This window comes from Patiria miniata, unplaced genomic scaffold (assembly GCF_015706575.1).
Source record: "Patiria miniata isolate m_02_andy unplaced genomic scaffold, ASM1570657v1 HiC_scaffold_3, whole genome shotgun sequence".
Classification (NCBI taxonomy): Eukaryota; Metazoa; Echinodermata; class Asteroidea; order Valvatida; family Asterinidae; genus Patiria; species Patiria miniata.
Window position 1 is genome coordinate 12,432,265 of NW_024037069.1, and position 24,925 is coordinate 12,457,189.

General features: G+C 39.8%; 1 protein-coding gene across 8 annotated transcripts in view; it reads right to left on the reverse strand.

The window, feature by feature from the left end:
- LOC119737342 (voltage-dependent L-type calcium channel subunit alpha-1D-like) overlaps window positions 1–24,925 on the reverse strand; it is a 68,330-nt gene that overhangs the window by 40,653 nt on the left and 2,752 nt on the right. For 5 of the 8 annotated variants that reach the window (XM_038211628.1, XM_038211627.1, XM_038211626.1 and 2 more), the window contains exons 2-10: window positions 20,694–20,797; window positions 15,557–15,672; window positions 9,480–9,533; window positions 7,277–7,312; window positions 4,443–4,536; window positions 3,523–3,683; window positions 2,762–2,987; window positions 1,629–1,839; window positions 476–596 (exon numbers count right to left, since the gene is read on the reverse strand). In XM_038211628.1, coding sequence (XP_038067556.1) covers window positions 476–596; window positions 1,629–1,839; window positions 2,762–2,987; window positions 3,523–3,683; window positions 4,443–4,536; window positions 7,277–7,312; window positions 9,480–9,533; window positions 15,557–15,672; window positions 20,694–20,797 — 1,123 coding nt within the window. Of the gene's footprint in view, window positions 1–475; window positions 597–1,628; window positions 1,840–2,761; window positions 2,988–3,522; window positions 3,684–4,442; window positions 4,537–7,276; window positions 7,313–9,479; window positions 9,534–15,556; window positions 15,673–20,693; window positions 20,798–22,537; window positions 22,639–24,925 lie in introns of all 8 variants that reach the window. The other 3 variants (XM_038211625.1, XM_038211630.1, XM_038211632.1) reach the window with 3 other exon arrangements.

Sequence of the window (24,925 nt, forward strand, 5' to 3'; positions counted from 1 at the left end):
CCAATAGCCGCGGGCATCATAAAGCACAACGGGGAGCCAGGACTTTAGACCATCGTTTGACCAAAGGCATTCGCACGTTGCTATAGACCTTTATCATGCTGCCACCATTTCAGTCATGTTCCTTGTATCCAATAACAGTACTGAATGATGTTTTTTGTGCATAAAGGAACCAGACTATTTTCCCTTCCAGCCTCGCTTTGGTTACATTGATTTGAATGGGAAAAAAATCAAGACGGCCGCAACATAATAATGGTCTATTAGTGCGCAGGCGTAAGTTACAACAAAAATCAACTGCTAGTCAACTAATGGTCCTAACCTTAACTTTTACACAAGGTTTTTTGCCAATAAGGAGTCTAATTACCAATTTAAAAAAAAATGGGGGGGGGGGAGAAGGGTGTCACATCCCCTTATACAATCTGCTTGCTGTGCCCCTGTACGGATCTATACAATACTACTAAGCATAATGGAAGGATACAGTTCCCACAGATGTAGAGGATGAAGAAGTAGATGCTAGCCATGATGCCGATAGAATGAACGCCGCCGTAGGCCGCTATCCCATCATACATCACTTCATTCCAGTCCTCACCGGTTAGAATCTGTCAAGCGCAATTGGAGACAAACAACAATTTGTGTGAAGTTACAAATGAAGCTCCTTTTTTAACACTAGGTATGCAGAATTCAACCCTAGTTCTATAATGCGTAATAATGCGTATTAATAATGCGTGTTTTTAAAGTGCACATATCCACCAGTACTGGTGCTCAAGGCGCTACATCATTATTACCCCTGCTCATTGGGCCAATGAAACATTCCAAATACCATCTCAGCTTCCTGGGGAGTATACAGCTCCATGCTGCCATTTTGGCGCAAAGCAGCTAAATCAACCACAATAACCATCTCTGCCCTCACAGGTGCCCATTTACTCCTGGGTGGGGAGAAGCAATGAGTGACAAAGTGCCTTGCTCAAGGGCACACGCACCATGACCCCGGCTGGACTCGAACCCACAACCTGCAGAATTACCCGCAGACCATGAATTCAATGTTCCAGACCACGAGGCCATGGCACTCCCTCTAAATCACCAGAATTGTAGTGAAGTCCTTCACAAAGTCGAGTCAAAAGTGAATCACAAGTCCTTTCTCAAGTGCAGTCACAAGCACCAGGGGATGAACAATGACGAAGGACTGCTGTTGTCACCGTGATGGACTTGTGATGGACTTGAGATGGACTTGAGATGGACTTGAGATGGACTTGAGATGAATTTGTGATGGACTTGTGATGGACTTGTGATGGACTTGTGACGGACTTGAGATGGACTTGAGATGGACTTGAGATGAATTTGTGATGGACTTGTGATGGACTTGTGCTGGACTTGTGATGGACTTGTGATTGACTTGTGATGGTCTTGTGATGGACTTGTGATGGACTTGTGCTGGACTTGTGACGGACTTGAGATGGACTTGAGATAGACTTGTGATGGACTTGTGATGGACTTGAGATGGACTTGACACGGACTTGAGATGGACTTGTGAGTGCCTAGTGATGGGTTTGTTAAGGACTTGTAAGGGAAATGTGGGGGACTTTTGAGGGACTTGTGATGGATTCGACCGTAACACTGTCAACCCAACGCACCTGAAACACAGTAAACAGTGACTGCCAGAAGTTGTCAAAGTTGCTGCGCGGCTTGTCCTGGGTCTTCTTGAAGTTGAAGCGGCCGCCAAAGACCTGCATCCCGAGCAGAGCAAAGATGAGAATGAAGAGGAACAGGAGGAGGAGGAGACTGGCGATAGATCGCATGCTGTTAAGGAGAGAGGCCACGAGATTGCGTAGAGATGCCCAGTATCTGAGACGCGAAATGGGAGAGAAATTAAACGATTGTTAGGATGAAGACTGATTGGATTATCTTTATTTGTGAAAGACCACCACAGTGGGTGACAAACGTAATAAATCTGGAGACTTCACGTCTTTGTTCTTCCAGAAATTCTTGTGGAAATGAAAAGTGATAAAATGGGTGAAAAAATTTGCAGAAATGTAACTGGAGGAGTTAAGGACTATGGTTTGCTTAATTTTTTTTTTTTAAGTGTCCACCCCTTTCAATTTTGGTTTTGTCCCACCGTACTGCAAAAATGGCAATTACACAGCTTTGCAACTTTCCAAGTTAGAGAAATAAGTGTTACTGTCTGATTTTTCCTCCACTATATTTGAACCGTAAGAGTCAGAGGGCGTGACTTCCAATCCTAAAAGAATCTTTCTTAAACAACGATCCTGCTGAGAAGCTTCTGCTAAAACTTTTACAAGTTTTGTACATTTCAGGTCAATCCAATCAATAAGCTGTTTACAGTAGTTGTGTCATTTCTATATTAGATTTGAAGACAATCATTTTTCAAAGTTGAACAAAGAAAGTTGACTGGATCGAGGTTTTTACCTGCGACCTTCGGATTGCTGTTCCGGTGCTCTAACAACTGAGCTATCCAACCCTATGTTGGCAGTTCCCAATAAATATGGGGAATGCCAACATACATGAAGGGCTGGATAGCTCAGTTAGGAAAAGCACTGGAACGGCAATCCAGAGGTCCAAAAAAATGGGGAACAACCAACATAGGGCTGGATAGCTCAGTTGGTAGAGCAGTGGAATGGCAATCCGGAGGTCGAAGGTTCAAACTCAAGTTCAACTCTAAAAAATATTGTATTGCAATTATTCAGTTCCCTTTGAGGTTTATTTGTAGATTTGAAGACGTCGTTACCAGCTGTTCCATAATTCTCACCTGGTTACTTTGAAGACTCGTAGTAATCTGACGCACCGTAGTACGCTGATGCCGATTGGTTGGATGACACCGGCGTACATCAGGACAACCTCCACCATACTACTACAGACGACGAAACAATCGAAGCGATTGAACAAGGAGACGAAGTAACCCTGGAGACCCAGGCTGTACATCTTGATGATCATCTCCACAGCAAAGATGACCACGAAGAGAAGGTTGCCGATATCTTGGGGAGGGAGGAAAAATTAAGACAATGACGATGAGAAGAGTGTTATAACACTAGCAGGCCTGACAAATCTCATCACTATGTAGACTAAGTTGCAGAGAAATTCCCGGAAAGTTCTGCAATTAAAGTTTGTGGATATTTGACATGTGTTTTGACATGTTTCTACAATCTCCCCAAATTTTTTTCGACAATCTCTACAAATCTATCAGTAAGTGCAACACAAAGTTATGAAGTCAATGGTTGAGATAAGTTTATGAGCAAACTTCAAAATCAGGGATCGGGTTGGCATAGCAGTACTTTCCTCGCCTTTCACCATTGTGACCCGAGTTCGATTCCCGCCGAGGCCAATATGTGGTTTTCAGTCCCGCCTGATTCTGTGGGTTTTCCCTAGAATATCACTCTGGGGTTTTCCTCCCGCCACTAAAACTGTAATTTCCTTCCACATCTTCTACCAAGTCTTATCCATCCTGTTCTGGCGCTTGCACTGTTGGATGGTCGAAATAAATATATAAATAAATACATAACTGAAATCTACCTTGGAAGTACTCAAGCCAAATAGGTTGCCTGTAGTGTTCAGAGGCGAGGATGATCGTATTGAGGAACACCATAATGATGACCACCCAGTAGAAAGCTTGAGATTTGACCGCTTGTCGGCAGAGTCTTCGACACCTTCGATTCCATCGTCTTAAGTGCCGTCTGTAGGTCAAAGGTCACAATCAACAGTCCATATAAGGAGCCACTCATGTCACGATATGAATATTCAGTGGAGTCAAACAACATAAATATTCATGAGCTCCACTGAAGTTGTATGACATGAATATTCAATAGGGCTTCAGTGAAGTCATATGATTTGACTACTCACTGTGCTAAACTGAAGTTGTGTCATATGAATATTCAATACTGGTCAAATGAAGCCAATTGACATGAATATTCATTGTTGCGCTACTAAAGTTATATGACATGAAAATTCAATCTGACAGGAATATTTAACGGTGCTCATAACTATTCATATCATCAATAAAAACAAATATTCAAATTATTACAAGTCCTTACAGACAATACTGTATTCATTTTGTATGCACGGATGTTAACAAAAAACAAAACAAAACTTGAATTTAATTCCATTTACAATTGAGAAATAAATCATGCTACAATATTTGTTTATGTTTCCTGATCGGATAACAAGCTGTTGCGCCTTCCAAAATAAAATCTAAATTAAATTTAAGTTGATTATTAAAGCAGGTAACCCCCCCCCCCCAAAAAAAACAAATTGGAAGGAGCAAAATTGTCTGGCATCTTTTTCCAAGAAGGAGAAATCCAAATCCGATCCAATTCTCTTGGGAACAAGATGCGTAGGAGTGTTTGGACAGTATAAATCACAATGTACTACAGCAAACCGAATCTCCCCAACCCCCCCCCCCCCAAGCCTGGCGACCGAGACGTTAAATTTCTCACTTTTTCCTCTGCATCCAGGACTGCTGTGGTATGTCCCCACTTCCGAGCTCCTCAGATTTCTCTGAGGAATCCGACTCACTCATCGGCTTCGGAACTGCGACAAGAAAAAAAAAAAAAACAACCATAAAACGATGTCAGACAAGCGTGAACCGACCGCGCAAATTTATTTCCCAGAGTCCCTTGCTGTCGCCTCCTTGAGTGGAGACAGGGAACCGGCTAGCCGGTATTCACACCTTCGGTTTACCAGCCGAAACGGAAATCCTAAACCGTTCCCTAACACGCCATGATATGCCGACTGCCTGGAGATTTTGCAAAACTCCAAGGGAACAATTTTGTAACCGGAATTTGTTCGGCACCTTGCTGAGGTGTGAACTGTATGTTAATAAATAAAACGCCTGGCTTAGATTACCTTTGCATTTTTCAACAGGTAGCTGGTGTCAAGTGTGGTGCTCTGTGATGTAGTATCAAAGATTCTGACAGTGCATGGTGCAAGGGTATTCACAAATTTATGAAACAATTTGTGATCGACGTTAAGAATTTGTTTCCGGCACTCACATTTGTTTTCTTTCTATTTTCACTAAGCTTCAATGTACTTCTTTCCTCAATTGTCTGTGAAAAATTTATTCAGTTACAGCTGAGGACATCAATTTCTGTCTCCAAAGGTTTAAATCAAACACTTGACGATCCATATTCACTGTTCATATCACTCAGCCGAATGTAATGGAGCCTTGTAGTTTGAATTATTCCACTAAAACAATCGTAGAAGATTTCATAAGCGATTGTGGTTGGTTCTGCTTCTGCTTCTATTGGTTTCTGCACTTGCATCAGGAGAGTCGTTCTCTATTTTATGGCAAACCTTTTCCCAAGCTGAATAAATTTGACTAATGGTTTATTCCAAAATGTGCAGGCGCCGACGGTTTTGCGTTCAAATGTCCATTCTTGTGGTCTCTCCTCCCCCCCCCCCCCCCCACTCTCTCTTTGTAAACGTTGACAGGGCACTTGTGCAAGGAGTCCGTAGAACTCCAGACCTTTTTGCAGTAATCTCACATTCCAAATATATCAGTGTGCAAATGATAGTAGCTCTCGGGTGTGCAAACATTTTTCTTAGAACATACTATTTACTTCCCGTTGAAGCTAATTTGGTCATTTTCATGCAAAATTTAAATTAGTTAAAGCATGCATTAAGTGTAATAAAAAAGGCCTAAAACATCATCAGTACATCTTCATCAATATGCATGCAAGCTTATGAGTGGATTCTGCCTAACCAATTCCGTTTGAAAAAGGATTATTATTTCAACATTTATACTTATAAAAATAAGGAAAGTATCTTGCCTGTATTTGTCTTTGTTTTTTCTAATTTAATTAACACTGTGCAATTATAGACACTTATCATGCATTATGTGCATTCTAACAAGACTTAAACCACACATGACTACCAAAGTAACAACTGACGACTGAAAGAAAAGAAAATCATTACAACAATTCAAATCAATCACATGTACAAAGTCAACATTTATCCAAAAAAAATAAGTTACTTCAGAGGAACATAATCTACTGTGTCTACATTACAGACCATGTCAAGTGTGCTGTCTTGTTGGCTGCTGACGGGCAAAAAGAGTCTTTCTTGATGTGTCTTCCTTACATGATCTTTTTAACTCCCCCAACCCTTACACAGAAATTTCACCTATCCTTGGGATGGGGGGAGGGGACTAAACCTACACCCCTCAACTACACGTATCTCTGATTTTGTTTGATTAGCCACGCCCCCCCCCCCATGTCTCTCAAGCTTAAAGTTGTGCTCCCCATGCTCTTTAACAATTAGGATTAATTTTTTTCCTATTAATATACTTTCAACTTTTATGATTCCATTCTACCCCACAAAACCTCTGTTTTCCTTTTTGGGACGTCTACAAATCTCTGAGATAAACTTTTTGGTTTGGGACACAAACAGACCTGCTTTGCAAGCAGACTTGCGCCTTGTCCATACATTATCGATACTGACTGTTTGGTTGGAACCAGCCAACACCGCGAGAATGGAAATTATTGTCTGGCAGTACAGTAACAATTCAATAACTATTCAATAACTTAACATGGACCAATTTTTTGGGGTCACTGTATCATTCAATAGTGAATAACTCTTGTATTGCTAGACTAATAGCAATTTAGAAAAGGGATCTATTTTTCGGGATGAACCTCGAAAATAGCATGGGAAACGATCTTTAAAAAGTCAGCCAGCCCCCCCCCCCCCCCATTCTGATTTACGGAACAACCCTTTACTGTTCAGTGCAACATCAACATTTTAAACCTACCCGTATTTCAAGTTATCACGTGCAGTGTAGAATAGTGCTGTTCATTTTTAACCAATGAATGTCGATGTCACGAGCCAACAACATGCAGTTTTGTGAAGAAATAAAAGTGTGACATGGTCTATATGCATGCAACAATACAACTGACTGACATGCACAGACATCTCAAGTGAATCTGTATTTCAAATTCTGCTGTCTTTATGCCAAATCTTTTTCAAATCTTTCTGGGAATTGATAAAAAATCTTTAAAAATCCACAAAATATATATACTTAAGTTCAAACCATCAAATGCATCCATTTTATTCAAAAGATAAGAGGCAGCATGTTACTTTTTATTTTTCAAAAATTCTCCATTGAAAAATGGGATAAATTAAAGTGCTTTTTCTGGGTTTTTTTTAATTTTGTGGGTCAAAGACCTATAGTCGTTTTTAACAAATGATATAAAAAGTCAATCATCAAAATTCACTTGAGACTGTTGTTAAGACAAAAAAATATGCTGAAACTTTCCACTTATATAATATACAATACCTTTTGTGTTAAGTGTGCCAAGTCGTTTCCATAGGACTGTTAAAGCACCCAGGATTTAGTTTTAAAACAAATATAATTATTTAAAACAAAAAAAACCATTAATATTCAAATGAAAAACAAAGCCTTTTTGAGGGCATCAAGAAAGCAAAATATTGGTGCTCCTCAACAAGTTATTAGTTGCTTGGGAATAACAAATAAACAAAAATCCTTCAGCAACATCTCACAAGTTTCTGTAAACTTCGGAAAACGACACAAGTGAAAACATCATTAGTTTTCAAAGCCAAAAGGAAAGAAACAAAGGGTGGTTACGTAGTTTTTATAGCCTTCTTTTTATTGCAGGTTAACTTTGCATAAGTCAAAGGAAAAACTAATTAACTTTGCATTTACAGTGTCACTGGCTTGCTCTGACACAAAATCTGTCTGAAAATTGGGAATCTTAAAATACTACAGGGTGAGTCAAAACCTGCAATGATGCAAAGAGCCATCTTTTTTTCAAAACCAAGTTGAAGTTTTGAATTTTTAAATGTTGTTAGAATGACATATTTGTTAGTAACCTTGTGTGAAAAAAATGAAGTTAATTGCATTTATTGTGTGTTTTATGAACCTTTTTACTGCAGTACCCGATTTACATTTCTGTCCACGAGGCAACGAGTTTTGCATACAAGCTGAAACGGTACAATAGACAACACTAATTTAAACTGACTGAACCTTAGCTCACAGTTTATTTTTCTGTTAAAATTCTTTGTGTTTATGCAACGTTTCTCTGGGCTATACTGTGTCCTTCATTGTTCACACAATTGGAGCCCTGCCCTCTACTTGGCGACCCTGCAAGGCAATGCATGTCTCAGCTCTAGACCTCATGGATGGAAAGAACAGCTCTGGGGACACATTTTATGCTCTTATGCAATTTTTAGATGCCTTGTGGACAAAAACGTAAATCTGGTACTGCATTAAGACAAACAGTAAATACAATTAAGTTCATATTTTTTTTTTTACACAAGGTTACTAACAAATGTCATGCTTACAACATTCAAAATTTCAAAACTTCAATTTAATTTTGAAAAAAAGATGGCTCTCTTACATCAAGTTTTTTTAATCACCCTGTAGTAGCTGTAATTAAAGTGGGTTTATAGAGGTATGTTTTTTCCCGCAGAGCAATGGTTTTGACATTGCATAATAACAAGGATAAAACAAGTTCTGCAAGGACCTTTAGTTTATAGGACAAACTCTGTATGTTATGCATGCATTTTGTTTTGTTTTGTCCTAACTTTTGTCTTTAATATGACAAAATGTAATTGTAACCATTTCTGAAAACAAAGTTAACAATTTCATTTTTTAAATATATGTGTTTTGTTCATAAGTTTAAACAATATTCCATACCATACTTGCATGCACACTTTTCTCCTCTGTGCGTGCAACATGAGGATTTATTTTTCTGGCATGTGAAGAAGTGGAATTTTTATTATGCCCGAATTTGTTTTGTTTTTTACAAAACATGAAAATGTCTAAATTGAGGCCATAGCTTGAAAACTGGCATCCCTTAACAAAAAAGAGGAACAAATCTACAATTTGGTTCAGAAACAATGATGAATACACGAGGAATAAATGTTTTTGAGTATTTTGGGCTCCAGTAATTTAACAAAACGTTTCCACAAAAACACTCCTTCCTGTCAAGTTAAGGCGGCAAAATCACAAATGGCTTGCCTGGCCTAAGGGCCAGAGTAGCATGCAAAATCCACGGTGTTCAAAGGCACTCAGGATCATTTGCATTTACCCCAGAATATACCTTCTGAATTATTATTATTAAAGATCGTACTGGTACTAAACAACCCCTGAAATTATTCCGTCTGGCTTGCTGTCATTTAGAAGAAATCAAGAAATGCAGGTGATTTCCAATCGACTGATCTTTTGAAATAAAGAGTGCTATTGACGATATCATGTTTCGTGATCAAAAGGTTGTGCATGGTTTTTCACTGTTTTCTCAAAAAGTGCAATATCCACTGAGCTGAAACTTCAACAGGTTAGGTTTTGAACATTCTTCTTTGGATTTTGAGTGGTGTTATAATTGGAAATGAACAAAAGACACGAAAAGCAACTGATCCTATATGCCTTTAAAACTGAAGGGATGGGTAAACTGTTTGCTATTTAGCCAATTTTTATTTCTCTACACCTTCAAAAAAGATGAAATCATTTTGATTCCTACCGTGTTTAGGAGGTTCCCCTTGTCTCTCTATCTCGTTGTCTGGATCTATATCCTCTGCAAAAACAAACAAAAATTGGAACAAATATAAAAATCGTCTGATTCGGAATGAAGTAACAAAACCCTTTGAATGCATTGGCCATCTGTGAGGTTTTTGGTTAGTACCAATGAATGCAAAAGAGTTCGAGGGTCATTCCATAAATTATTGGTCCAAAAGTGTGACATTTTGGTGTCCCTATTACACCTGACTTGTTTAATTTGCCATGAAAGTATCATTAAAATTGACTTCAAATTCTTTTTTTTTATATTTTTTTGGCAGGTACTTTGCTTTACATAATCACTCTTGGAGACAGAAGGCATTATAGAATGTGTCCTGAAGTCACAAAATCTTATACAAGATGTAACAGGGACACACAAAAATGGACCCCCAATTTATAAAATGACCCTGTTAGTGGCTGCATTGCAATGAATATGTACCAATCTAAAGCATACTTGGACTTTTGCGAGATCCATACTTTGAAAATAGTTACCGCTAGCATTTAAGCATTATCACAAATGATTTTATGCCTAAATGTGAAATTCCTATTTTGCTAAGCTGCTACCGACTCTAGGGAAAAAATTCATAAATTGAATAAAATGGTAAAAATATAAAACTTCCTATCACAAAATGTTTCAACTGCAAGTCTACACTTTGCAATGATCAATTACTTAAAACTTTCACATTTTTGTTTGTTTTGCATTACACAACAATAACTTGTGCTGTGCGACAATGAAGTTTGCCGTCTGATTCCATGCTTCCGTCAGTGCTTATGTGAGACGATTACTACTGATAATGTCCGGAGAGAGTCCAGCAGGAAATCCCACTCCTACAAAATGTCAAGTCGGAACAAAATGCATTATGCATCATTGCATCTTCGAACGGAGCCATCACGAAAAAGGGTTGCGTTTATCGAGGTATGCCAGGGCATACATCGAGATATGGTAGCAATTTGAGAATCTTCAGGTTTGGAGGGGCCAAAATGGAATTAAGAAGTAGTTTTATCAATTTTGTTAAAGATGTTGTCATCAATGTCATTTCCCAAAAATGCCATGTCAGAACAAATTGCATTTGCAAGGAACCATTCAGAAAAAGGTTTGCATTTATCGATGTACGCTATGTCATACATCAAGATATAAGAGCAAATTTGGATGGGAAACACTGCATGCGCACCCACTCTTGTTTTACTATACTCCAGAGGACAATGCTTTGTGTTTTCCTTTGTCCCTGTAATATAACACTCTCCCATAGACTAAGCACACCAACTTGCTACAGAGGACCGTTTTGAACAAAAGACCCAACTCCCGAGGACTGAAAGGATCTGTTGTTGTCCCTTTGTGTGTCGGTCCTTGGGGTTATGTAGGACACGTGCACGTTGGTTTATTCTGAATGTGCAAAAAGCCATTGCGTCTTTGCGTGAGCGCCAGGCGTTGTCGGCAATATGTTTGAATGCCCGTCCCAGTGGTCTCCCCCAACTCTCCCTTAGTAAACCATTGAGGGGGTACTTGTGCACGGAGTCATATAGGCCCGACCAGCAGGGGTAATAATGATGTTCCACCTTAAAATTCTTACATGAAACTACAGAAGGAAGATGCAGAGAAAACAAAAATCATCTTTATATCTGCTAAAGAGAAGACTACTTGATAAACTTCAGATTTTTCTGAACGGGCCAAGGCAATAAAGGATGAATTAAGTACAACAGAGACTTGGTTTGCGTGGGCAGAACTGCCCATATTGCTCAAGGAGAAAATGGATGTTGCAAATTTGCCTCCATAAAGAAATCCTGGCAAAAGGGAACAGGTGAACGCTAATTAGCATACATGTACATGTATGGCAGCCATACATGAACATGTATGCCTGATGGTTTATCTCCTTCCAATTATGTAAAGAAAAATGAATTATTCTTGTGGAAATATTCACAAATTAACTTTTGTTGAAGATATTTTTTGGGGGGGGGGAGTGTTTCAAGTTTTGGAAAAGACTTAGACATAACCATATAACAGGGGTGACATTGGGAGAAAATAAACAAAGAATCCATGAAAAAAATTCTGTTGGAGCAATACATGGTAATGCCCATTGCAGTTGTTTAAAATAAACCTTTGACCTAAAAGAAAATACAGTGATGAACATTTCTCTTATTCACTTTTTTAAAATACAAAAGTCAGAAGAATAAAAATTGGAAAATGTCACCCCTGGATTTGTCAGTAAAATATTTTGTTTTTATTCCTCGCCAGCACTGATCAACCAACTCCTGCAGGTGGTTTGAGACTCAACGGATACTGTCCAACAAACCAGCCATCATATTGTCGGGCGTACCTCGGAGTGACGTATCGTGTGCACAAAGGCCATAGAAGACACGTCACTTCGTGGTGCACCCGATGATATGACCCCAGGTGCAGAGCATAGAGAGCAAGTGGCATCTGAAACCTCAGGAAATAACCCTTCCTCCACGGAGGTGAGAGTCTTGATTCAAGGTTGTTGCTATGTGCAGCATCTGCGTACTCCTCGGTCAGTGACCTCACGGTCTTGACGAGGTTTCAGAACATTGCCGGCACAGCCTAGGGAGCTGAACATACCAGGAAACGGCACTAATGTGCAAGGATGGATTTGTGCTCAAGCTGATTATGAAAAGCTGTGAATTGCAGAGTCAATGTCCTTGAAGGATGAAATGGAAAATAAGAATATCCCGTAGATTGTCATCTGTCCATGGTCAATAAGTAATTGTTTGTGACACCTTCCAAAGTCATCTCTCTCCACATTGTCTATGGAATACCCAATTGCACACAAGCGTCTATGATATTCGTGCAGATTTGGCGATTAATTATGCAAAACAAGACTGCATCTTGACCTCGAGATTCTGGCCATTCAGCGGACGCCTTCTATCGGGTCTTCCGTAACTCGCTGTTGTATTACAAAAACATGGCAGCCAAATTGACCAATCAACATCTTAGTCCAAATATCTGACTGAACTGAGGTCACAGTTTCTAAAGTTGACTCCAATTGGCGGGCGCGCCGGGTCGCATACAATTTGCATGCTCAGATATATCAGACATTCGTATAGTGCAGCTCTGCACGCGTGAATGTCTGATCCTCAAAACCATCTCAACATGGGGTAGTCTATAAATTTAGGGTCCAAAGTGCGACATTTTCCCTGTCCCGTTACCTTGGTACCTTGTAATTTGCCAATCTAGTATCATTAAGAATGACTTCAAATAATTGTTCATTTGTTGGGTGGGTAGTTTGCTATTCATAATCACTCTTGGAGGACGACTGCATTAAGCAGTGCGTCGGCATACTGCAAGCAGTGTGTCTGATATATTGAATTCACGTTTCACGCCAGCGCACGAATGTACCTACAAGTGTTGACACATAAATACATGTACTTGCATGCCGATATTAAAACCGCGCTATGAAATAATAATAAACTGGGAGGCGGAACATATTTTGCTATCATAAATACTGAATATGGCAGAGTGCTGAATAAAATAATCAGTCAATAAATGGGTTCAGCATCTCCACTGTTACATTACTAACCAATGCCTCGGGGCATGTTTGATGCGCGTCATGTAGAGCTACACATGCAGGGTTATTGTTTAGCTAATGAATATGCATGCTCACCAGTGATACATGTAGTTTTATGTACATGTAACAATATTGATTTTGTAACACAAGTCCAATAGATACATGTATCAAAAGTAAATTGCATTGTTTTTAATGCCAAAGAAAATGTAATCTAGAAGGACAAATCAATTTGAAATCCACTTTTGGTGGGACCAAAACAAAATTTGACTTGATAGTGAGATTCTAACCCCGGACCTCCAGAATATTAATTATAATAGTTGTTAATATTCGTAGTAAAAAAATGACGGCTTACAGCCAGTGTCTACAAAATATCATGAGTGAAACTAATGAGGCCATAATGCCTTGTATAATATGAGTACGGTCTGCCAATCTGTAGAATGGATGCGGACTTCTCCAATGATGCATTGCATGTTAAGCAAAATTTACAATAGCAAACACATATTTTCAGTTTTGTGAAATACAGTGGGCCACCAAGAGGATGCCAGGGAGAGTCCATTTTTCAAGTTTACGGTCAACAAAACATGGCTGCGATTTTACGACATTGTTTATAAATCGGGGCATAGCATTATTGCCGCTTCACAAAAAAGACGATCTTGATAAAAAGAAAAGAAAGACCGATACTTGAATCATTCGCTTACAAAACTATTGACCGGACAAACTAACAATTTTAAGTGTCCTGTGTTGGCGAATTTTTCAACAGTCTCCAACAACGCACTGCGAAAAGTGGACTCTCCGTGGTAACTTCTTGGTGGCGCTCTGTTTTGGGAATTGTCCGTATTGCTTGTATTGAAAATTTTGACCCTCAAAAAGCGTCATCGACAATTTCTGTGTGGACCCAATAATGAGGCTCATGCGAGCACAAACATTCTAGGTCATATAGTGAAGTGATAAATGGCATGTTTCAAGGAGGGGGTGGGGGTTACAGGTAGTTTTTTACAGCCAAATCTTTGCTTGAATACGTTTTACGATTTCATATTTCATGAAAATATTTCCCACTTCCTGTAATATTAATGTCTCTCTTGTCTATGAATCACTCACACACCCACGACTGTGATCTTAAGGACATACAGACGCATGTCTTTGAAAGCAGGTCACTTCGCTACTTCTGAAACTTGATGTTCTTGTAAAACGCCGCTTTATAAATAATTTCCTTTACTTTCCCATTAGCAGAAGCCAACCATCAGTTTCTTGTTCAATTATTCACAATCAGCAGGAGTTTGCGTCGGATGGTTGAGCCAGGAAACGCTACAAAGACACCTTCAAGAGGTTTGAGAGCCTTTATCTCAAATCTCCTGCAAATTTACAAAACAACTGTACTTTCTAAATAATTAACCCTACAGTACCCAACCAACATGCACTTCCTAAAATTGCATCAATTTTCAGAGCTTAAAAACAATCCTACTTTGGCAAGTAGCAAATAGTCATTATCAAAAATCTTGATCTTTAACCTTTTGAGATATTTCTAGCCAGATTTGAACAGCATTTCTACTGCAAGTCCAAGGATGTGAACCTAGAACCTTCTAATCCTAGGTCATGCCACTCAACCAATACCACTGTCTAACCTGTTTTGCATGATCCATTCCAAGACATAACTCAAAGCTCAAAATGCAATTCTGAATTATAGCTGCACTTAGGAGGTGGGATATGAACCTGGAACCATCTCATCCAAAGCCCAGCTTCTCAGCCAATCAAGCAGCATGACTTAGTTCAAGATAAGCATGTGGCATGTGAACCTCAAACCATCTAATTCAAGGTCCAGCCTCTCAACCATTCCTGTCTTTTTAACTGATCTGCTTCCACGAACTAGCTAGCGACAGAACTTTGAAGCTCACAAGCAAATTTAGCCCTTGCTACATTGAGCAGATGGGATGTGAACCTAGAACCGTCAAATTCCAGGGTCAGCCTCTCAACCCTGTGTGTTAACTAACCTGCTTGCATGATCCAGACATAACTCTTGGATCACAAACCAATTTAGCAATTACATGTACTTTGATCAACAGGTGGGATGTGAACCTAGAACCATCCAAACTCAGGTCCAGCTCTTCAAATCTCTGTTAACTAACCTACTTGCATGATCCGGACAAAACTCTTAGATCACAATCCAATTTAGCAATTACTCTGTTCAGCAGGTGGGATTTGAACCTAGAACCATCCAAAAGCAGCCTCTCAACCGTCTATGTTAACTAACATGCTTGAATGAATGATCCAGACACAACAGTAAGATCACGAGACAATTTAGCAATTACTACGATCAGCAGGAGGGAGATGAACCTAGAACCATCCGAACCTAGGTCCAGCCTCTCAACCATCTCTGTTCACGTTAACCTGCTTATATACAACAGTAAGATTATAACAGCTAGATCACAAACCAATTTAGCAATTACTACGATCAACAGGAGGGAGATGAGCCTAGAACCATCCAAACCTAGGTCCTGCCCCTCAACCCTCTCCGTTCACTAACCTGCTTGCATGATCCAGTCCAGATACCCGCGTAAATCCTCCTCAATTTGTTTCTTCTCTCGGAACTTCTGGAAGGCCCCTCGTGCTTTGGCTTTTTCTCTCTCTTTAGAAAACTCTCTGAGGCAGGGGAACAAATAAAGGGATATCCCATCAGAATTGGGTCATTAGAAGTAGCTATAGCAACCAACAGTAAAGAACAAGTATAAAAACACCACATGCCTAATAAGATCGTTTGTACTTCATGCCAAATACAAATTCAAAAACAGTTAAAAGTATCAACACAACCATACTAATTACCATTCATAAACACCTAGGACAGTTTGAACATTCCTATTTGTCAAAAGCCCATCACGTGGGTGGTTTTAAACTGCTGGTAAAACACCGCTAAGAGCCACTGCGTTCTGTGCCACATCACGCAGTACTTGCTGTGCGCACACCAATGTCCATATAAGGAGTTGTTTAGCACTAAGCACGCGAGGCACATACCATACACATGGCTAGAGGGTTTTCACAAATCATGAAGTAAAATGGGTGAACAAAATTGTTAGAAATTTGTCAAATCTCAACTTGTTTTGACTTTTGGGCCGAAAATGTATTTATGAATGGGCATAATAGTGTGCTGGAACAGTTTTAAATTAAATGTGATGTTTATCAGTGACCAGATCCCTAGCCTGTTAAACCACACGTTGAAACTGTTCCATTGAACTATTTTCCCCATATTAAGACAAAGATATAACTTTGGAAAGTTTCACTGAAAAAAAGATTTTGAAAGAATACATTTGCTGTGTAATCAGATCGACTTGGTCTAAACCAGTTTTTATATAAAAATGTTATACTTTTGTTCCTTGCATCCATTTATTCGTCTAAATGAAATTTTCGGTTGAAAATTTCAGCAAGTTTGAAAGTTTTTAAAATTGTTTCTCCAGGTGAAACCATGCACGTGTTTCTATTTACAGTTTTAAGTATTCTTATGTGAAATTTAATACACTTCATTCGTCCTCTTGTTTCAGTTACACAGACAATTGTTTAATGCTTGTTACAAGTTTTATTTTGCTAATTTTCATGAATGTCTTTCATAAATAAATTGACATTCCCGCTTAGAGTATTAACAACTTTGTTTTAGAATGGCCAAGTTATCCTCATTCCAATCCTTGGATGGATTTTATTTCCGTCCTTCCAGCTCAGTCCTTCCAGTCATGTGATACCGGCAAATACTGACGTTATCATGTTCCGACATAATTTCATGTTGGGACATGTAAGCTAGGCCCCCTGGGCCGAATAATGACTACAGCACGGCTACTACAGCAAAGCAGTCGATCCTACAGTGATGCGAGGCTGGCGCTAATTAACGTTAGTATGCTGTAGTCTCGGTTTTAAAGGGAGATGCCACTGAAGTCACGTGACTCCATGCCACAAATCGCCTTTTTTCAGTATAATTACTTAGCATCGTTATAATATTTCTTGCATTTGCGACCGGCTCCACAAAAAAGGGTATTATGTTGCAAAAAAAGGAAATTGAGTTACATACATGGTTGGAAAGCCCACAATGTAAGCTTTCATTTGGTGTATAATAGAGCTCCATAGCCCCTCCCGTTCTGGAGATATGACGTATTTGCATATTAATTACTTCCTTGGAGTTCAAATTACACAACTGAGAAAACAGGCTTTGAAATAGCTGGCTTTGTAGAACAACAAAACGATGCACACAAAATGGCTGTTTTTTTCCAATTGGTTCATCAAAATCAACATTTCTGTGAATGAAACCTGAAACTGTAAGTATTAAAGATGTCATTCATGATAAAAATTGAAAATCACGTTTTGACGAAATGTTCACCCTCTCAATGTTGAGCAGGCCATTACACAATAATGCTCAACGCGACATACCATTTTTTGTGGAGCCGGTCACATTTAATAAGTTCAGTTTAAATCGCTGCAAATCGGGAAACTTTCAAATGGCTTTGTGTAAATGAATCTTGAAAGCCGTCTTCGTCCCTGCCCGCTTCCTTTTTCCTGGCAGTTTATTTATTTTTTTTCAATTCCTACATTTGCAATATATTTTGCAATATTATCTGCAATCTGGGGGGGGGGCGCCCCTGCCTCCTTCAATTTTTTAAAACGTACGGACGAAAAACTATTAATTTTTTTACTCAGCCTTATATAAAAAATCATTCAGAGCATAGTGACCATTTGTAAGTAGTTGTAAAGAGTACGCTAGCTTATACAAAAAAACTTTGTAAAAATGCAACAATTTTCTAAAAAAAATTTTTTAAAGTACATGTAGGACTCAGATTTTTCTCCATCTCAAGATTTTGTAGTTATCCTCCTGATGCTTTCATGAGTGCAATTTATGAATTAATCAACGGCAGTTTGAGAACTAAATGCCAGGGTTTTGCATATTTCCTGGAATGCATGTTCAAGTACGAGCCAGTTAACCCCGTTGAGTTGGCCATGCAATTTTGCCGGAAGCGGTAGAACGTGATTCTTACTGCTTTCCTGCAAGTGCCTCAGAAGATCTCCCAAGCTCCCAAAGTGCCAAGATCGCTTAATGAGGCGTCCATGTGTGGGAGGGTTCTATGCTCATTAGAAATAGCGTGAGAAGCAAACAGACAGAGCAGGCCCAGCTCACGACCGGCTAAGACTCGCATCTATCAATCGGGGGGACCTCAATCTATATCGGCCCTGTTTCCTCAGCTGCAATTTACAGCTCCAACGGCCTTCGATGGAAATGCCTGACGGTGTCAGGGAGACATTTTTAAGTCGTTTCGACGCGTAAATGTCAAGATTACAGCCAACACGGCACCTGGGTTAGGTTCATCTCCTGCGGGGAGGGAATTCCGGGTGGGACGTGTCGTCGGAACTCTAAGATAATGTGAGAAATGCACGTACAAAACTTGAAGTTGCGAGAATATGATGCAAGAGCCCAAAAAGGACGACTTTGTTGTCTCTCGACGCAAAAGACAAGGGCTTGAGGGGGAAAATGAGAAAAAGCGGAAGCTCAACAGATGAGAAGATAAATGGATGCCTCTCAGCACAACTGATGAGTAACAAGACATTGGGATGGTATTCAAACCAGAGTAAAATTTTAAACTTGTTCTAAATCTGAAATTAAGTCAAAGAGATGAAATCCTGTACACTGACTCCTTTTTTTGGTCCTTGTCTCATTTGAATTTCTTTTCAGCAATTTGCATGCAAGGGGGCCACACAGATTTTGTACTTTTTGGGGCATTGGGGAGGGATGGTAATTGTTGATGTATGTTTGCACGTGTACGATTGTCATTCTGTGATAGGAATTACCCCCCCCCCCCCCCTTCATCTGAATGGATTCAAGCATGCTCAACAAAGGATTTACGATTGCGGCACAAAAGAGTTGGGAATTTCCCATCTGAGGGTAGCGAGAAGTTATCTAGAGTCCCAGTTGGCTTCAAGAATTACTTGCTCCAGAGAATGCGATTCAAAAGATGAGCGAGTTGATCAAATATTGGGTGGGTGGATTATGGTCCGTAAAAAGGGTAGATGATATTTTCATCAAAATAACAAAATATAAAAATCACAAGGGAGTAAAAATAGAAAGGTTTCCAATTTCAGAGATTGAAAAAAAAAAATTGGCACGTTAAAAATACAGCGATTGACATTTTCAGGATTCGCTTGACAGAACTACTACGGTGCTCTCTGATTGTTCGGAAATGTCACGTCGAATGCTTCGGGGACGCGTGTGGTATTCTATGGCAGAGCCTCTGATGTTGAATTATTGAGTGAATTACCACACGAAGCAACAGGGATAAACCGGGCACGGGTCTATTTTCAATACTCCAATGTGGTCAGATTCCCTGAAGGCATAGCCAAGATTACCATGGAATGAGTCACCATATCAAAGTCGCCAGTCTACGTGGCTTGGTTTCAAAGAGAATTCTTGGCAACCTTTTAAGAACCAGTGAGCATCTTTGCTGTGTTGTGTGCTTTTTTGATTTTATGTTGGATCAATGATAAATAAGTACTCCAAAATGTTTAAGGAAATCTTCTTCTTAAACAAAGGGATTTGTATAGATGTGTGTGTTGCATTGGCCTAAAATTCCCCGATGCACAATACATGCATTTCAACGTGAATTTACTATAGTGAGGCTAACCAAACTGGTACTAGACTGGTGCCTCAGACCGAGTATGCCTTTTCTTGATTCTGGCACGTGGAAACTAGACCATGATGGATTTCGCATGTGGATAAAATGGCCATTCATTAATGAACCCACAAAATTCATTCATGCAATAACTGAACCTAACAAGCCCAACATTTTATCAATCTGAATTAATCTACTATTTGTTCAACCGCTCAGAGCTTAACAAATTTATGGATGTAAATTTAATTGTAAATTACATTAATATATAATACCACCAAATACATGTGATATTTACAAATTCAAAAATCACTAAAAAATATTTCTATAATATTTACATCAAACAACCATGCCAACATGGAATCATCTATAAAAAAACATGCATTTGTTGCTATGGCGACCACACCATTACACACCAAAAACAAAGAAATACTGCAAACTGAAATCGTCTCATGTCCATGCACACCACAAGCGCATCAGCCTTTTTTTGAGATACGGCAAACACAATAACGGGACGCTAGTTGGAGTGAATAAATGTGGGTAAATACGAAAGAGTTTACCGACTGTAAATGGGCTCCGTGCACAAGTACTCCTCAATGGTAAGGACGGGGAGACCACTGGGAAAGACACTTGAACGCATTTCCGACGACGCCTGGCTACACGTGGAGACACTATGGCTTTGAGCATATTCAGAATGTAATAAGTCGTGCGTACTTTACGTTATATGTGTGCGAAGCGCGCGTGAAGTACGCACGATTTCCTGAATGTGCAAAAGCTATTAGCCTTCGCGTGAGCATCAGGCTTCGTCGGCGCGTGAATACGTTTGAATTCAACTTGCGATGGTCTCCCAGACTAATCCCCGCCTCCAATAACTTTGGATACATTCGAAATACGCAGTGGTTGGATCGGGAACCAGTCTAAGTCACCCTCGAATCTCCTTTTCTGGTCGTTGATGGGGCACTTGTGCACGGAGCCCATAGTGCCCTTGTATTGTGTCCACCGTCTCAAAAATGGCTAATGACCACTTACCCACTCAGAACACCGAGAATGAGATTGAGTACAAAGAATGAACCCAGGAGGATGAGGGTGACAAAGTAGAACCATGGCCACCAACCCTCTATGGCATAGTTGACCTGAGGAGGACACCATGCATGGGTACACCACAGTAGGATACCATGCACCATGGAGAGGGTATACAACAGGTATATAACAGGACACCATATGGAAAACCATAATATGGGTATACCATACAGAACACCATAGAAAAATGGGTTTACCATGAAGTACACAACAGTCCCACGGTAGACAGTGGATATACAGTACAGAACAGCATGGAGTGCACCCAGATACGGTAGACAATGGATACCATGCAGAACACCATGATACCAAGGTAGAAACATGGAAATACCATAAAGCACACCGTGGTACCAAGGCAGAAAAAATGGGTATACCATAAAGCATACCATATACCACAATAGACAAGTGATAACAATACCATGAGTTGTATGAAGGTTGCCAATAAATATACGACACAAGATGCCATGGGACGTACATGTACCACAGCAAATAACAGGTATACCATACAGCACAGTACCAAATGAAGCAAAAAGAACACAATATAAAAAATGTGGTGCCAAGTTAGAGAAAGATATATAACAACGTACACAGAGGAGGTGGGAGGGGCACAGACAATGAAGGAGGATGTAAAGATGCGGGGAGGAGACATCAATGTGAAAAGGAGGGAAAAGGTAGAAACGGAGAATAAGAAGGGGAGAGTGCAAAAACAAAGACAGGTACATGATACATTGATACATAATAGACAACATGAACGGGGATCATGAGATGAGAAGGTGGGTAAGAAAAGAAAAGAGAAAGAAGCAGACCCTTACTGACTGAAAATAAATAAAAAGTCTAGAAAGGAGTAGGCCAGCGATCATAAATGCCACATCAGATCAACTGGATACTATGCCAATTATCGTCTTGGTTACGAGTCACCCAGCAAAGCAAGCAATGCCAGATCCCAGAATCCATCCTTACTCCCCGGCAAGACGCGCGCCTTATCAATATTTCAGCCGCGCGCGATCAAGAAAGATGCCAAAATGCGTCGGGCCGTGAAATGTGGAAGATTTAATTCCTAATGATGTCAGAGTAGCGGCAGTAATTCATGTCACCCCATTTCTCTTTTTCCGCACGCTGTTTTATTCAGCGGGGAGAAAACTCTGCTGCCCAGGAGTGCGTCGAAGCGCGACGGCGATGTGTCAGTTGTATTAGTATCCAATCGCTGATGCGCTTGTCGTTGCTTGCGCGATCTGGGGCACAGGCAGGTATTGATTACTGAACGCCACCTCGTGTGTGTGTGTGATGAATTGACTCGCACTCTGGTGAACTCGGAGAAAAAAAGTGATAATTGGCGGTTGCCAATCCATTTGTACAATCATGCACGATTGCATCAATGTGGCAAATCCTAACTGCTCCCAATGCTACAAAATACTACTGAGTAGTAACCTGTAGTATGAATTTCTTTCCATACAAGTGTGCACAGCACATGTAGTATTTGGTACTTGACCCCAAACAGTCATTTGGGGGTTAGGGTTAATGTCTGTTTTTAATTTCTTCCATTTGGTTCCTTAATTTACTCTTGCTACGTCACTATTGGGACAACAAAGAATGACAGAGCACTTGAAACTTTCATTTTCTTGAGAATTCTGACTCTGAAAATGCAAAGTTTCAAATGCTCCACCGAAACACACACATGTATACCAACAAAATAAGCCATGCTATAAACACAAGTGTGTACCACCAAGACTACATAGATGCATGTGAGGCCATCTACAATCTGATCAATCTTTCCCAGCGGAGTATCGGATACTTACCCACTGAGTACACCAAGAACTAAGTTAAGTACAAAGAATGAGCCCACAATGATGAGACTAACGAAGTAGACCCAGGGCCCGGGGCCTACCGCATCGGTTATCTGATCCCAAGGAAGGCAAGGTAGAGATACAAGGAGTAAGGGTTAATACGTTAAGAATGTCACACTTCCATTGCTTTAAAATTCTGTTTCAAAATGAGTTTTCAGATGATCCCTGCTGCTTGTGATTCAAGCAGTGGTGAGCCTTCTTTCAACCAAGGAAAATTGGACCACAGAATGAGATTTTTTTTTATCAAACTCCCGAACTTCAGATAAAGATACTGAACCTACCACGAACCAAAATGATACTAATATTACATTCATAAAAAGGTTTTCAACGGTGCCCTTTAACCCGTTAGCACCTGGACTTCACAGATCCTTGTCATTTGATTGGTTGAATTCACATCACATGACATTCATTATTGCTCCCATTCACGCCGGGGCTCAAAAAGTCCCATCCGCCCATGGTGAATGGGATTTACTCTTCAGTAACCGGTAGGATCATTCTTGTTCCATGGCGCAGTATTTGTGTGCAAATGCATGCTGGTGTGCGTGTTGAGAGTTGTGCGTACTGCTCCAAGAGCCAGTAGCTACAGAGCTGGGTTCAAACATTTCATGAAGGGGTGGTTTGGAAGAGAGAAATACATTTCCCACCAATTCTGTATTGAAATAGAAGTTCATTTTAACTGTAAATCAAATGACAAGGATCTATATGTCAGTTAGGCCTATACAAATATTAAGTGGCTTTAAATTGTGAAATAGGAGGAATATTATCGCTCGGTAAAATCTGGACTGTTCCATTTCACTCGGCTTCATCTCGTGAAATAAAAAAACGTCCAGATTTTACCTTGCAATAACATTCCTCCCGTTCCACTCTGAGCCACTCAATATTTGTATAACATTGCGTTTATTCACTGAAGAATCGATAAGGCCACAGAGTACTTGGGCAGTTTGGGGCGGTACAGTGAGTAATAGGCAGGGCAGTTTTGGGTGCTACAGTGACTAAAGGTTAAGGACTGAAAAATTAGGCTGAAAAAAGTATTATTTGACCAGTGTACAGTCACCACACTAGTACTCACACACCCAAACTTTGAAAGCACTCAATGCTCAAGTTGAGTCCTTTATAAAAATACCTTTTTCACACTTATCAACCTATAAGCCTCTTCTTTATCCTCTTTTGCACCAATATTTTATGTACGATTATACTAAGCATTGGCAGTCAAAAATTGATAAAACAAAATATAAAAAAGGCACCCACAATACAAAACAACCTCTTGTGGACTTACTTTATAGTTCTACTGTAGTTTTAAGTCTCCTTTTTTTCTCCTAAAGCCAAAGTTGCATGTAGCCATCACCTCAGAATCACACCCAACTCATACCAAACTTAGTAGCGGATCAAGATGGGGGCGATGGGGGCACTGCCGGCGCATGCCCCCTATTTTTTTAAAAGGCACGCCTTGCCTTTTTCCCCTGTTTCATCTGGTGTCAACTGGTTATTTATCACTTCAAAGACAGACTTTTCCACCCACATGAGCAATTGCCCCACTTGTATGTTCTAGTTTGGCCTCCACCCCCCCCCCTCCTTCCATAAATTCTGGATCCACCACTGAAACTGACTTTCACAAACCTCAAATTGTACTTTTTCCATCATGTAAATATTTTCCAATACCGATAGAAGAGGTCTCACATTTTGCATCAACTGTGGTCAAAAACATCTTCTATTTTTGGTAAATCCCAGGTAATGAACTTCCACAAAAATGAGCTTATTTTCAAAGCTGTGTAGATCCACCTTTCTTTAAAATTCATCCCTCAATCCTTTCAATGATTAAGATAAATCCCTCCATTATCCGTTAATAATTCATTAATTCTCTCCATTTATACAGTGCTTTGTATGAATAATATATATGGATTGCTCTTTTCTCTGAAAAATGTGCACAAGCCAGATTGATTTTTATACTCATCCCTTGTTGACGCACGGGATGTCCAAATATGACCCCGTACTGAAAATGTCAACTTTATCCATAATCACTCCAGAATCGGTCATATTTTCCAACAACTGAGGATGTTTTATCTACTCCATTATTAAACAGACGTGATTTCAAGCTTATTGACGTACATTTTTTTCATTTATATTACATTGCTTCATTATGCAAGGCTTTGGAACTCACTACCCGCTTCTGCTGTGTTAGCTCCATCTAGCCAATCTTTTAAATCAACTGTCCATAATTTGTTCCTTTAACATGCCCCCTGCTCATAATCTATGAACTTTAGCTGTGGTTTTTCTACTAGCTTTATGTTCTCTTGAGGAGGGCCAAAATAAAAAATGTAAACCCCCCCCCCCAAAAAAAAC